This window comes from Gossypium hirsutum, chromosome A09, assembly GCF_007990345.1.
Source record: "Gossypium hirsutum isolate 1008001.06 chromosome A09, Gossypium_hirsutum_v2.1, whole genome shotgun sequence".
Classification (NCBI taxonomy): domain Eukaryota; kingdom Viridiplantae; phylum Streptophyta; class Magnoliopsida; order Malvales; family Malvaceae; genus Gossypium; species Gossypium hirsutum.
The window spans coordinates 46,919,753-46,934,343 of NC_053432.1; the positions used below are offsets into that span (position 1 = coordinate 46,919,753).

The 14,591-nt window shown below is 36.5% G+C and overlaps 1 protein-coding gene across 1 annotated transcript; it reads right to left on the reverse strand.

The window, feature by feature from the left end:
* Positions 1 to 11,590: 11,590 nt before the first annotated feature.
* Positions 11,591 to 14,020, reverse strand: LOC107888794 (alpha-1,3-arabinosyltransferase XAT2). The gene is made up of 3 exons (XM_041077672.1): positions 13,729 to 14,020; positions 13,054 to 13,137; positions 11,591 to 12,978 (listed from the first exon to the last, which is right to left on the reverse strand). Exons 1-3 carry the CDS (start codon positions 13,862 to 13,864, stop codon positions 11,816 to 11,818), a joined length of 1,383 nt encoding a protein of 460 aa, XP_040933606.1. The 5' UTR covers positions 13,865 to 14,020; the 3' UTR covers positions 11,591 to 11,815.
* Between the last annotated feature and the right edge of the window lie 571 nt (positions 14,021 to 14,591).

Here is a 14,591-nt window from a genome sequence, read left to right on the forward strand (position 1 = left end):
ATTGATAAATTTTCCTCTTTAAATAAGTAAATTATCAAATTAAATTATCATACTATCTTGTTTTTTTTCTTTTATTTTGTTTGAATTTGTTTTAAAAGAGTTTTCAAATATTGTCAATAAGAGTTTAATAAGATAATTTTATTTTTCTTTTAAATTTAATTTGAACAAATATATTTGAATGAATTTAGAAAAATTTTAAAATAAAATATATTAACTCAAAAAAATTTAACTTCATTCGATTAAATTGGATTGTATCACTCATCTTAAATTCAGAGGAGTATTTTCTTATGGCATAAAATTAAGGGGATTTTAATCACAAACAGTCGCAATCTCATTTTATGGAAGAATGCAATCCAAATGATGATTTGAGCCCAGTTCAGGCGATTTGGGTTATAGTAGACCGAGCCTACTAAACAATTTGAGTCCACATATTAACTGTAATGGGCCAGATAAGGAGACAAATAATCAACAAATTCATTATGCTGTTCTACTCAGCTCTGTTTATGAAGGAGCCCAGTTTGAAATGTCATGAAACTAATATTAACAACCCCACAATAACGTGTTTCAATGTTTTTTTTCCTTTTTTAGAATTATTTCGTACACTGTCTTTATACATTTTACAAGGGAATTTAGAGAGTGACAAATGCTTTAAATTTATATCATGTTATATAATCTATATAAAATTAATTTTAAATTAAATTTTATTAAGTTATAATTACTTAGTATGTTGCACAGTCAACTGCTGAAGCTGAGTATGTTGAAGTCACAATTGTTGTAAATCAAGTTATCTGGTTAAGGAAACTACTGAATGATTTGAATTTAAAACAAGAAGAAGCAACAAAGATTAAGTGCGATAATCAATCTGCTATTGCAATTGTAAAAAATCCAATGTTCTATAGAAAAACAAAACACTTCAAAATCAAGTATCACTTTATGAGAGAAGTGGAAAAAGCCAAGGAAGTAACTTTGGTTCTGCAGCTTGCAAGATCAGTTGGCTAACATTCTAACAAAACCTCTTGGGAAGATGAAGTTTGAAAAGCTGCATTATGATATTGGGGTTCACAATATAGAGGCCAATGAGGAGTGTTGCGAAGTGACCATCCATGCATTGGATAACCCTGATCGTAAGACTCTGAGCACAACAAATCTGCAAGCTCTACTAGACTGTAGGCTTGCCAAGTGTGCTAGCTCCTCACATCTGCGAGCTCACCAAACTTACGAGCTCATCAAAGCTATGAAGTCTCCAAAAGTGCAAGCTATGTTAGGTGAGCTTATACATGCGAGCTACTCTACAAATTGCCATTACACTAAAACAATGATACTTTTTTATAAGATGTTTGTGGTTGCTGATTAGACTGATATCAGCCAATGAAGAAGCAAGTTGAATTAGTCAAGTTCCAAGACTAGCCAATTTGTAATTATTTTATTATTTTTCTTAGCTTATTAAAGCTTACTTGTTCATATAAACTTTGTATTAGTTTTTTTAAGTAATGAACCAGTTAATCACAAGTTGATTTTCTCTATTTTTTTATTTTTTTGCTTCTATTTCACTTCTTTTTTCATCAAATATCCAACAATTGGTATCTAGAGTCACTTATCTTTAAGGACCTGTTTCCATAAAAATGTCTTCATCAATCTCCACCTTCACCTCCATTTTTACATGTGAAAACTACCATATTTGGGTAGTAAAAATGAAAACTTATCTTCAATCCTTTGACCTTTGGGAAATAGTGAATAATGAAATAAAACCATTAGTTTTGAAACAAAATCCTAAACTTCCTCAAATGAGACAACATAGTGAGGAATGTGCAAAAAAAGCACAAGGCAATGTCTTACTTGCAAAATGGCGTTTCATATGCAATCTTCACAAGAACTATGGTTTGTGAAACTCCTAAACAAGCTCAGGATATGCTCAAGGAAGAGTTCCAAGGTTCACAGAAGACGAGGTAGCAGTAGTTGATAAATCTCAGATGAGATTTTGAAAACCTTAAGATGAAGGAAGTTGGGAATATAAAGTAACATTCAGATCAAATCATAGAAGCGGTAAACCAGATAAGATTGCTAAGGGACCAGTTTACATACAATCGAGTAGTTGAAAAGGTGATTACCTCACTCCCTCTGAGACATGAATCAAAGATATATTCACTGGAGGATTCGTGAGACCTATCAACCATCTCACTCTTTGAACTAATCAATACTTTGTATGCTCAAGAACAAATAAGGGCGAGCAAAGAAAAAGGGCACATTGAGGGAGCTTTTCAAGCCAAGAACAAAGAAGCTTCGAGCTCCTCAAATCAAAAAAGGAAAAATAGAACTGGTCAGGTAAGAAGGAAAGGTCAAAGAAAAATGGTGGAAAGAAAAAATATGAATCGTGCTCGTAATGCAAGAAGTTGGGTCACCTTGAGAAATTTTGTTGGTTCGAGCCTAATGCCCAATGCAAAAATTGCAAACAGTTTGGCCATGAAGAAAAAGTGTGCAAGAATAAAGGGCACGCACAACAACAAAACACTCCAGCACAAACTGCTGAAGCAAGTTAAGAAGAATTTATGTTCGTAGCCTCCTACGAAGCCCAGTTTGTGAAATTTTATGAACCCTCATGCGAAGCCCAGTTCGCAGCACCATGAGAACTCTCTAACAAAGAAAGTGAGAACTGGCTTGTTGACAGCAGTTGTACAAGTCACATGACTGCATGTGTGAGCATCGTCAAGAGCATTGACAAAAGGTTCCACTCTAAAGTGAAAGTTGGAAATGGCTAGTACATCGAAGTAGTAGGAAAGGGATATGTTTTGATTAAAACCTCATCAGGTACTAAACTTGTCACATATGTTTTTTTAGTTCTTGACATAGATCAAAATTGTTGCGCGGAAGCTTGTGAAAGAGTAAAATTATTGTACTAAAAAATCACACTAAGTTTAATTCCCAGGAAAGAGAGGTGAATCACGAGGATCACTTAAGTACCAAGTCTTTCCTAGCCAGAATATCCCTCTATCGTAATTTAATAGCACAATAAATCACTACAATCACACTCACAAAATATGAACATTAAATAGTAAAGAACACCAAAATTTAACGAGGTTCGGCAAATCTTGCCTACGTCCTCGGGCACTACCAAATATATTTCACTCCAAAATACAAGTGAAACTTTACAAATAGGGAGAGAGAACAATGCCTTAAGTAGAGAATGGCAAATGTGGGATGATGAGAATGAGCAATGGTTGGCCTATTTATAGTTGAGATTCAAGGGCCACCTTGTAAAGTCACTATTCACTTAGGGACCAAAAATTGCTATTTTCCCATGCCCAACACTAAATAAAATATTTGGTGCCCATAACTTTGACCTTTCCAAAGTATGGGTAGGTATGGGAAAGGTATGGGCAAGGTATGGGGTATGGGTATATTCTAATAATCTCCACCTTGAAGATTTGATTAGGATAATCTTATCTTCACACAATTCTTTCTGCTTTTGACAACAATACTTGATAGTGCCTTCTTCAACTGTTAAACTTGCAGGATATTAATCAAGTTCAAACAATGTTCGAACTTGGTTGCTGTTACCACCTTGGTCATCATATCTGCGGGATTATCTGCAGTCTTGATCTTCTGAAGACAAATTTTCCCCTCTTCAATAATTTCCCGCACAAAATGGAATCGTACGTCGATATGTTTTGTACGTGCATGATAGACTTGATTCTTTGCTAAATGAATAGCACTTTGACTATCACAATACACGTTAATATGCTCCTGAACCAACCCCAAGGTTTTAGCCATACCTTGTAACCAAACAGCCTCCTTTACAGCCTCTGTTACAGCCATGTACTCGGCTTCTGTGGTTGACAATGCAACTGTAGACTGTAGTGTAGACTTCCAACTTATTGGTCCTCCAGCAAGTGTAAACACATAACCGGTGGTTGATCTTCGCTTGTCCAAATCACCGGCATAGTCAGAATCAACGTACCCAATAACACCTTTACCAAGTGTATTATCCTGCTTGAACAGTAATCCAACATCCACGGTCTTCTGAATATACCGTAGAATCCATTTCACAGCTTGCCAATGTCCTTTTCCAAGATTATGCATATACCTGCTCACTATACTAACTGCCTGTGAAATGTCGGGTCTTGTACACACCATTGCATACATCAAGCTACCCACTGCATTAGAATACGGAACTTGCAACATGTATTCTCGTTCTGTATTCGTCGAAGGAGATAGTTGTGCAGAAAGCTTGAAATGAGAAGCCAACGGGGTACTTACAGGTTTGGTCTGCTCGTTCATGCCAAACTGCTGTAGTACTTTCTTCAAATACTGCTTCTGAGACAAGCTAACTCTGCCATGAGCTCTATCTCTACATATTTCCATGCCAAGAATCTTCTTAGCTTCACCTAGATCTTTCATCTCAAACTCGAGATTGAGTTGAGTCTTCAATCTCTCAATCTCAACTTTGCTCTTAGATGCTATCAGCATATCATCAACATATAAGAGCAAGTATATGAAAGTTCCTTCTTGTAGCTTCTGAAAATATACGCAATGATCAAATTTACTTCTTGTGTACCTTTGCCCTTTCATGAACTGATCAAATCGCTTGTACCACTGCCTCGGAGATTGCTTCAATCCATAAAGCGACTTTGTCAGTTTGCAAATCCAATTTTCTTTTCCAGCAACCTTGAATCCATCTGGCTGAGTCATATAGATTTCCTCTTCCAAATCACCGTGTAAAAACGCGGTCTTTACATCAAGCTGAACTAGTTCAAGATCATATTGCGCAACCAAGGCTAGCAAAATCCGAATAGACGAATGCTTCACAACTGGAGAAAACACTTCATTGTAGCCTATTCCTTCTTTCTGAGCGTAACCCTTTGCTACCAATCTAGCCTTGTATCGAATTTCATTTTTACCAGGAAATCCTTCCTTCTTTGCATATACCCATTTGCATCCAATTGCCTTCTTTCCTTTGGGCAGTCTCACCAACTCCCAAGTCCTATTTTTATGAAGAGACTGCATTTCTTCATTCATAGCTTGCTTCCACTTTACACCATCAGAGTTACTTATTGCTTCTGTGTAAGTGGAAGGAACATCATCATCTGCAATTGGAAGTGCATAGGCCACCATATCGTCAAAGCGAGCAGGCTTACGAATCTCTCTTCTTGGCCTCCTATATGCAATTGAATCTTGTTGCTGTAGAAGTTCTTGGGTCGAAACTTCTTCATCATTTGTTCTTTCAATATTAGCTGGATCATCATTAACCTTTTCAAACTCCACCTGCTGCAAAGTACTACTGGTTTTGTCATCCTTTTGTGAATCCTCGTTCTTCATCATGGTTGATTCATCAAAAGTTACATCTCTACTGAAAACAATCTTCCTTGTATCAGGACACCAGAGACGGTATCCTTTTACACCACCAGTTATACCCATGAATAATGCTTTCTTTGCTCTTGGGTCTAACTTAGATTCTTTTACATGATAATATGCAGTGGAACCAAAAACATGTAAAGAATCATAATCAGTAGCAGGTTTACCAGTCCACATCTCCATAGGAGTTTTTCCATTTATTGCAGCTGATGGCAATCGGTTAATTAGATGGCACGCATATGTAACTGCCTCAGCCCAAAATTCCTTGCCCAATCCAGCATTGGACAACATACATCGAACTTTCTCCAGTATAGTCCGATTCATGCGTTCTGCCACCCCATTCTGCTGTGGTGTATCTCGAACAGTGAAGTGTCGCACAATGCCCTCATCTTGGCATACTTGTAGAAATGGATCGTTTTTGTACTCAGTACCATTATCTGATCGAAGTCGTTTGACCTTTCGACCAGTCTGAGTCTCCACCATCTTCTTCCACTTCAGAAATGCATCCAAAACTTCACTTTTTCTTTTCATTAGATACACCCATACTTTTCTTGAATAATCATCAAGAAAAGTGACAAAATAGTGCATACCTCCCAAAGAAGCCACTTTGGTAGGTCCCCACACATCACTGTGAACGTAGTCCAGAATTCCTTTCGTATTGTGAATTGCTGAACCAAATTTTACCCTCGTCTGCTTGCCCAGAACACAATGTTCACAGAATTCCAATTTGCAAGAATTTGCACCTTTCAACAAGCCTTGCTTCGCCAAAGTCTGCAAAGCTTTTTCACCAGCATGTCCCAATCGCCTATGCAATAACCTGGTAGCCTCTGAATCTGCATCTTTCGCAGAAGCTGTTGATGTTGATCCAATAACTGTACTTCCATTTAAATAGTACAAGTTATTTCTTCTAGTGCCTTTCATCACCGTCAATACCCCAGCTACTACCTTTAGTAATCCATCTCTCAAAGTGATTGTGAACCCTTTAGATTCTAGGGCCCCTAATGAGATGAGATTTTTCTTCAAGCTGGGTACATAGCGAACATCTGTCAGAACTTGGATTGAGCCGTCATGGTTCTTCAATTTGATTGTACCTACACCCATTGTCTTACAGGCACTATCATTGCCCATAAAAACAACTCCACCTTCTAGTTCTTCAAGACTAGAAAACCAGTCCTTATTAGGACACATATGGTAAGTATATCCCGAATCCAATATCCACTCATCCGTTTGACATGCCATTGCCATGCCAACCAAGCTAAAGTCTGACTCCTCATCATGCTCCGCTACACATGCATTAGAAATAGACTTGCCCTTTTGTAACTTAGGACAATTCTTTTTCCAATGCCCTTTCTCACGACAAAAGGCACATTCATCTTTGGCGGGTCTCCCTTTGGACTTACCCCTTCTACCAGGTTTGCTGCTGTGTGAACGACCTCTTACTGTTAAGACTTCTGCGGTTGTATCTCTGTGATCTCTTTTATCTTTCTTTCGAGTCTCAGATCTATACAACGCACTACAGACTGCATCAAATGTGATCGTGTCCTTCCCATGAAGCAATGTGGTGGTAAGATGATCATATTCATCAGGAAGGGAATTCAACAATAATAATGCCTTGTCTTCATCTTCAAATTTCTCATCCAAATTTAGCAAGTCTGCTAAAATTTTATTGAATGAGTTCACATGGTCATTCATCGACATACCGGGTGCATACGTGAATCGATAAAGTTTCTTTTTCATATAAAGCCTATTTTCAAGACTTTTCGTTAGAAACTTTTCTTCCAATGTATCCCACAGCTTCTTCGCTGATGTCTCCCTCATGACGGAGTACTTCTGCTCTTTGGCCAAACATAGGCGGATTGTACCACACGCCTGTCTATTGATCTTGGCCCACTCCTTGTCATCCATCTTGTCAGGTTTTTCTTCAAGGGCTATATCCAACTCTTGCTGACATAAGACATCCAGGATCTCACACTGCCACATACCAAAATTATTGGTACCGTCAAATTTCTCTACTTCAAATTTTGCATTTGTCACAGTAGTCCTTGCTGATGACGATGCTGCTGCCATTTTTCTCCTCAATCCCAACTACTGTATACGTGAACAATACTGTATACGTGAATAGTGCTGTATACGTAAATAGTACTGTATACGTGAATAGTGCCGTATACGTGAATAGTGCCGTAAACGGTCGTATTCCCCAAGTACGAACCTTGCTCTGATACCAATTGTTGCGCGGAAGCGTGTGAAAGAGTAAAATTATTGTACTAAAAAATCACACTAAGTTCAATTCCTAGGAAAGAGAGGTGAATCACGAGGATCACTTAAGTACCAAGTCTTTCCTAGCCAGAATATCCCTCTATCGTAATTTAATAGCACAATAAATCACTACAATCACACTCACAAAATATGAACATTAAATAGTAAAGAACACCAAAATTTAACGAGGTTCGGCAAATCTTGCCTACGTCCTCGGGCACTACCAAATATATTTCACTCCAAAATACAAGTGAAACTTTACAAATAGGGAGAGAGAAAAATGCCTTAAGTAGAGAATGGCAAATGTGGGATGATGAGAATGAGCAATGGTTGGCCTATTTATAGTTGAGATTCAAGGGCCACCTTGCAAAGTCACTATTCACTTAGGGACCAAAAATTGCTATTTTCCCATGCCCAACACTAAATAAAATATTTGGTGCCCATAACTTTGACCTTTCCAAAGTATGGGTAGGTATGGGAAAGGTATGGGCAAGGTATGGGGTATGGGTATATTCTAATAAAAATCTACTAAGTGTAGGTCAGTTGCTTGAGAAAAAAATATTTTATGGTCTTTAAGGACAACAAATGCTTAATCCTTAATCCAAGTCGATGTGAGCTCATATCACTAAAGATGGCAGATAAAAGTTTTTCTATCAACTGGAACTTGGAAACCTCTATAGCATATACCAGCTTGCTGGATGAAACCAAATTATGACACAGAAGAATAGGACATGTTGATTACAGATCTTTAAGCCAAATTTCCAAGAACACCTTGGTTGAAAATTTATCGAGTATGATTGATCATGAAGATGCATCTGAAGTGTGCTAGCTTGGGAAACATGCAAGGCTTCCATTTTCTGCTAACTAAGCATGGTGAGCCCATGAAAAGTTGCACTTAGTACATACTGGCATTTTTTAACCCATGAAACTAGTTCACCAAATGGAAGTAGGTATTTTGTATTGTTTAATGATGACTGTACAAGATTTTGTTAGGTGTATTTCATGAAGAAGAAGTTCAAGGTGGTTGAAGTCTTCTTCAAGTTTAAATCCATGGTTGGAAATCAAAATGGTTTCAAGCTCAAAATGATAAGGTCTAATAATGGGGCAGAATACACTTTAGAAAATTTTCAAAGATTCTACGAAGAGGCTGGTGCTCATCATCAGTTAAGCAATGTGTATACTCCACAACAAAATGGAGTAGTTAAAGAAAAGATAGAATAGTGATGAATATGGCTCGCTACATGTTTGAAAGCGAACTACCAAATGACTTTTGGGTAGAAATAGTAAACATAGTTGTTTACTTGCTAAATAGATCGTCAACCAAAGGTATTGAAGGGAAAACACCATTCAAAGCCTGGTATGGTTTTAAACCCTTTGTCTCACAATTAAGAGTGTTTGGTTGCATTTATTTTGTTCATGTTCTAAGAGAAAAAAAAACAAGCTGGACAAAAAATTGCAGCTATGAATTTTTGTTGGATATTCTAATGTTAAGAAATGTTATAAAATTTATAACCCTTTCTTCAAGAAGATGATTATAAATAGATGTGTGAAATTTGATGAAGAGAGAAACTGGAAGTGGAATGCAACAGAGGAGGAGATGTGCGAAGAAGGGGGACTAAAATTAATCAACAACACATTAGAGATCAAACTAAAGATGATGCAGTTGATGACCATCCAGTACGAGGGACCAGATTGATCACCAATGTCTATCAAAGGTGTAATTTGGTGAATCTGGAACCAGTTACCTTTGAAGAAGTTTCTCAAGAAGTTGAATTGCGATGTGCCATGAAAGATAAAATCACTATGTTAAACAAAAATGAAATATGAGAGTTGGTAGATAGACCAACTTGCAAGAAAGTGATTAGAGTTAAATGGGTGTTTAAAACCAAGATGAACCCTAATGGATCAGTTAACAGATATAAAGCCAGGTTGGTTGCGAAGGGGTTTAGTCAACAATATGGAGTGGATTTCACTGAAACCTTTGCCCCTGTTGCGAGGTTAGACACCGTAAGGCTGCTACTAGCTCTTGCAATTCAAAAGGGTTAAAGGATACATCAAATGAATGTAAATTCAGCCTTTCTAAATGGCTTTCTAAAGGAAGAAATTTATGTCGAGCAACCTCAAGGGCTCGCAATACCTGGGTACGAAGCCAATGTGTATAAACCGAACAAAGCACTGCATGGCTTAAAGCAAGCACCAAGGGTGTGGTATGAAAGAATCGACAATCATCTAACAGAGATAGGTTTTGAAAAGAAGCATTAGCGAACCCATTTTATATGTGAAGAAAACTGGTAATGAAATAATTCTCATTAGTTCATTATATGTTGATGATTTACTTGTGATTGGCATCAACAGCAAACTGGTGATTGAATTCAAGGAACGGATGCAACAAAAGTTTGAAATGTCAGACTTAGGTGAAATGACATACTTCCTCTGTCTAGAGGTGAATCAAGCTCGCGATACAATTTTCATAAACCAAAAGGGGTTCACGATGAAAATCCTACGAAGATATAGCATGGAGAATTGTAAAACAATGAGCACCCCTATCGCACAAGGTGAGAAGTTCACTAACAATGAAGATGTTGAAAGGGTTGATGAAACAAGCTATAGAAGCTTGGTTGGATGCCTGCTTTACTTGATTGCATCCAGACTTGACATAATGTTCATTGTAAGCCTATTGTCAAGGTACATGCATTGCTGCAATGCGAACCATTACAGAACAACAAAAAAGGGTTCTGCGATACATAAGAGGAACTCTAAGCCATGGAGTGAATTTGTGAATATTGAAAAGGTCAAACTACTTGGGCATTCAGACAGTGATTGGACTGGGTCTACTGCAGATATGATGAGTACCTCAAGTTATTTCTTCACTCTAGGATCGAGTGTGTTCTGTTGGAGCTCAAAGAAGCAAGAAACAATGGCACAGTCAACTACTGAAGCTGAGTATGTTGCAGCCATAACTATTGTAAATCAAGCTATCTGGTTAAGGAAACTACTGAATGATTTGAATTTAAAACAAGAAGAAGCAATAAAGATTAAGTGCAATAATCAATCTGTTGTTGCAATTGCAAAAAATCCAGTGTTCCATGAAAGAACGAAAGACTTGAAAATCAAGTATCACTTTGGTTCACTCCAGTTCGCAAGATCAATTGGCTGACATTTTAACAAAACCTCTTGGGAAGATGAAGTTTGAAAGCTGCGTTATGATATTGGGTTTCACAACATGGAGGCCAAGGAGGAGTGTTGCGAAGTGACCATCCATGCACTGGCAAACCCTGATCATAAGACTGCGAGCATAACAAATGTGCAAGCTCTACAAAACTACGAGCTCACTCAAGACTGCGAGCTCGTCAAGTGTGCGAGCTCCCCACATCTGTGAGCTCACCAAATTGCTGGCTCATCAAAACTACGAAGTCTCCAAAAGTGCGAGCTATGTTAGTCGAGCTTATACATGCAAGCCTTTACTTTGCAAGTTGCCAACTTGCACTAAAACAATGATAATTCTTTATAAGATGTTTGTGATTGCTGATTAAACTGATATTAGCCAATGAAGAAGCAAGTTGAATTAATCAAGTTCCAAGATTAGTCAAGTTGTAATTATTTTATTATTTTTCTTAAGCTTATTAAAGCTCACTTGTTCATATAAACTTTGTATCAGTTTTTTTTAAGTAATAAACCAGTTGATCACAAGCTGATTTTCTCGTCTTTTTTTTTTCCTTTTGTTTCACTTCTTTGTTCATCAAATATCTAACAATTATTAGCCTATTCACAAAAAGTTCTGTATGATATTAAATTCTCATGAATCTTATAAAATCCCTCTCATCTTCGCTTTGAATTACTTCTAATTATATGTTAATTATAATTTAGTTTTTTATTGAATATTAATTTAGTTGACATCAGTACTATTATTAAAGCTAAAAATCACAATTAAGTTTTTTTTTAAGAATTAAAAATGAAATATAACTAGACGTAGGTATCGTATGTATAAAAAAATTATAAGCTTAATCAATAAAATTTTGATTGCACAAGTAGAACACATACTCTTTCATAAAAAAAATAAAAAAAAAACTAAAATAAATTTAAAAGACTAATTTAGTTTTCTTAAAGGTACAACTAGACTCCCCACTCCCAATAATAACATCTAATCATTTGGCCTATTCAGTCAGAGAACTATTAGCACATGAAATAACATCGAGAATACAAATATGGTCTACTGATGAAGCAACTGAAGTGCTTTCAACAATGTTGGTCTAAACCTCTTGATATCAAGCTTCACATTCTGTTTATCCAAATATATTGACCTTACTGCATCCCACCCCTGTTTATGAACTGATAAAGGGTCTTTAATGATCAAATGATCCGCCTTATATTTACTTATAAGTGAGCTCTCCTTTGCCTTTATTTTATACTCCAAGTAACTTAACTCCATATCCATGGCAGGTTGTTCAAAGTCTTGTTTAGCCAGCTCATCAATAGATCCTAAAGGAACTATTTGGATTACAATGGCATTATCAGGAAGGAACACCATGTTCGTTAGCCCAGCTCCATGGATTCCCATCAATACATCACAAGAATTCACTGTTTCAGCTACACTCCCTAAGCTGGTTGAAATATTAGGCTCCATTGTAACTACATTATACCCCAAGCTACTTGCCATTCTCGTTATTTTGTCGATATTTGTGAACGATCGAGATTTTCTTCGAGTTATGATCAACAGTCGAGGCCTTTTACGGGCATCATCTCCTATCTTGATTGCTTTTGCCCTCTTCAATGAGTAGGTTCTTCTCAAGAATTGCCTGAAATCTTTCATTGATAGTTGGGACTTTGATTGATCAATACCAAGTTCATGGTGATATTTAAGGCCAACAATCATACTTGGGTAGCAATGTGTTTTCCTTTCTTGATCGATTTCGACAATGTCGTATCGAGATAAGTTTCCGAGTATTCCTCGGAACTTACTGATCCACCAATGCCTGTTATCTGTCACAACAAATTGTACTTCTCCATTGAACTGCCTAGACGTTATGTATAGTGGAATGACCAAGTCACTGAAATCATGGAAATGGTTCCCTGAAAATCCTCCAAGGGAGAAAAGGATGGCTGGAACAGTTTGAATAAGGTCACAGTGAAGGAACTCCATTGAAGTTACGGCCCAGCTTTTAACAAGATCCATGGCTGCTGCATTTTCTTTTCGTACATAAGGCTTAACCGTCCAAGAAATCTCCCCTGCAGGAATGTCTGTTCGTAATGAAACCATAGATATAGTGGAGGAATTCCCCTGAACTGCAACGTCCCCGTTGATTTCGCAGTAATTCGATATTGGTTCGCAATCGCATGCATTGAATATTGACTTGGCAGATGTGCTCTCTTCAACTTCAAAATCGAAGTTCAAATGAAAAAAAAAAAGTCATACATGCCCTGAAGTTAGTAATAGAGTTTCGGGCGTACCTAGTTCCTGCAAAAGGCCGGCATCCTTAAACATCATAAATTGATTTTCAGCAGCATCCATGGATGATTGTGATTGTATATGCACTGCATCATGCAAGGAAAAAGTAAGCAATACAATAGCTACAAAACTATTGAGGGGGGAATCCGCTCCCTAGGAGAAGTTTTTGAAGTGTTCTTTTCTTGAGACCTTAACCCGAATCTCGAGAAGTAGAGGTATTCTTCTCGAAATGTCTATACTTGATTTTATCTTTAGGTTTTGTCTTTTTGCTCCGGGGAAAGCCCAAAAATTTTACAAAGTTTAGGTGGGAGGGCCTAGATGCACCAATGAAATGTTTAATCATTTTGGCCTTGTTAGGGTTCGAATCCACTAAAACCCTTTAAAATGATAAACATTTCTTTAGTGGACTTAGGCTTTTTCACCTAAATTCCATGAACCTTTTTGGATTTTCCTTGACGGTAGAAAGATAAACTTGGGGCTAAAATGGAGCGTAAACACCCTAAAAACAATATCTCTATTGTTTAAAGTTTGGATCAATGTCTCAAAGGACGATACTTCAATAACTTCACCCAGTAAAGGAGCAGATTTCCGTCAAACCAAACAATGAACATGAGTTTGATGTTAATTGATTGAAAAGGCCTAGTGTTTGGTAAAATATAAAGAAAAGTTGAACTTACAGACAGATAGTTGAGTGCAGAAATAAGACTTGAAAACTATTGAAATAGTGAAAGCCGCAAGCAAGCATCCAACTATTACACCATGTGTTAACCTCTTCTCTTTAAAGCTGCTACAAAATAGGGTGCACTTATGCATTTTTGCTCACAACTCACTTCATTTCATTTCAATACTGATTTTATAGCAATGCTAAACCAAAAGCACTGTGATCATTTGGTAATTAAAGAAACTGATTTGGGTTTATTGGCACAGTTAGGGAAATGGTGAAGTAGAGATGATTGTGTAGATTGTGGACAATCATCATTTTTTGCTTCATTGACTACTTTGCTTTTCATCAAAGTTAAGTGCTCAGCCATTAGCATTTTCAATATTGATAGCAACAAGCCAACTAAAGTTGTTAACTAACGATTTTAATCGGTACAATTAATGTGGTTGCTAATATTACTATATAAAACCAGAGATTACTGTGAATTTAGGTCCATCAATGTTTCTTTACTACTCTTATTTTGGATAATTCAACATGTATACTATCAACACTACACCTAGGTCCGATTACTTGGCAATATTTCAATAGTCAAAATAAATTACTTATTTTAAAGGCATAATAATTTATTTCTTTTTTTTAATCCTTAAACTTTTATTTTTTTTATTAAATTATCTCAAATAAATGAAGTTAATTTTTTTTAACTTTGTTGATATGGCATACATATAGATGACACACAATCATTTAATTAATATTTTAAAATTTTAAAAAATTATTTTTAAAATTTAAAAATTATTAAAATTATTTAAAAAATATAAAAGTTATTAAAAAAATTTTTAAAAATTTTAAAAATTAATTAAATATTAACATGTCATCTACGTG

Coding starts and splice junctions, on each gene's coding strand:
- LOC107888794 (XM_041077672.1), bottom strand. CDS start 13,864: ATGCATAAGTGCACCCTATTTTGTAGCAGCTTTAAAGAGAAGAGGTTA. Junction 13,138..13,728: donor CTGCACTCAACTATCTGTCT/GTAAGTTCAACT, acceptor TGCATGATGCAG/TGCATATACAATCACAATCA. Junction 12,979..13,053: donor CGGCCTTTTGCAGGAACTAG/GTACGCCCGAAA, acceptor TCGATTTTGAAG/TTGAAGAGAGCACATCTGCC.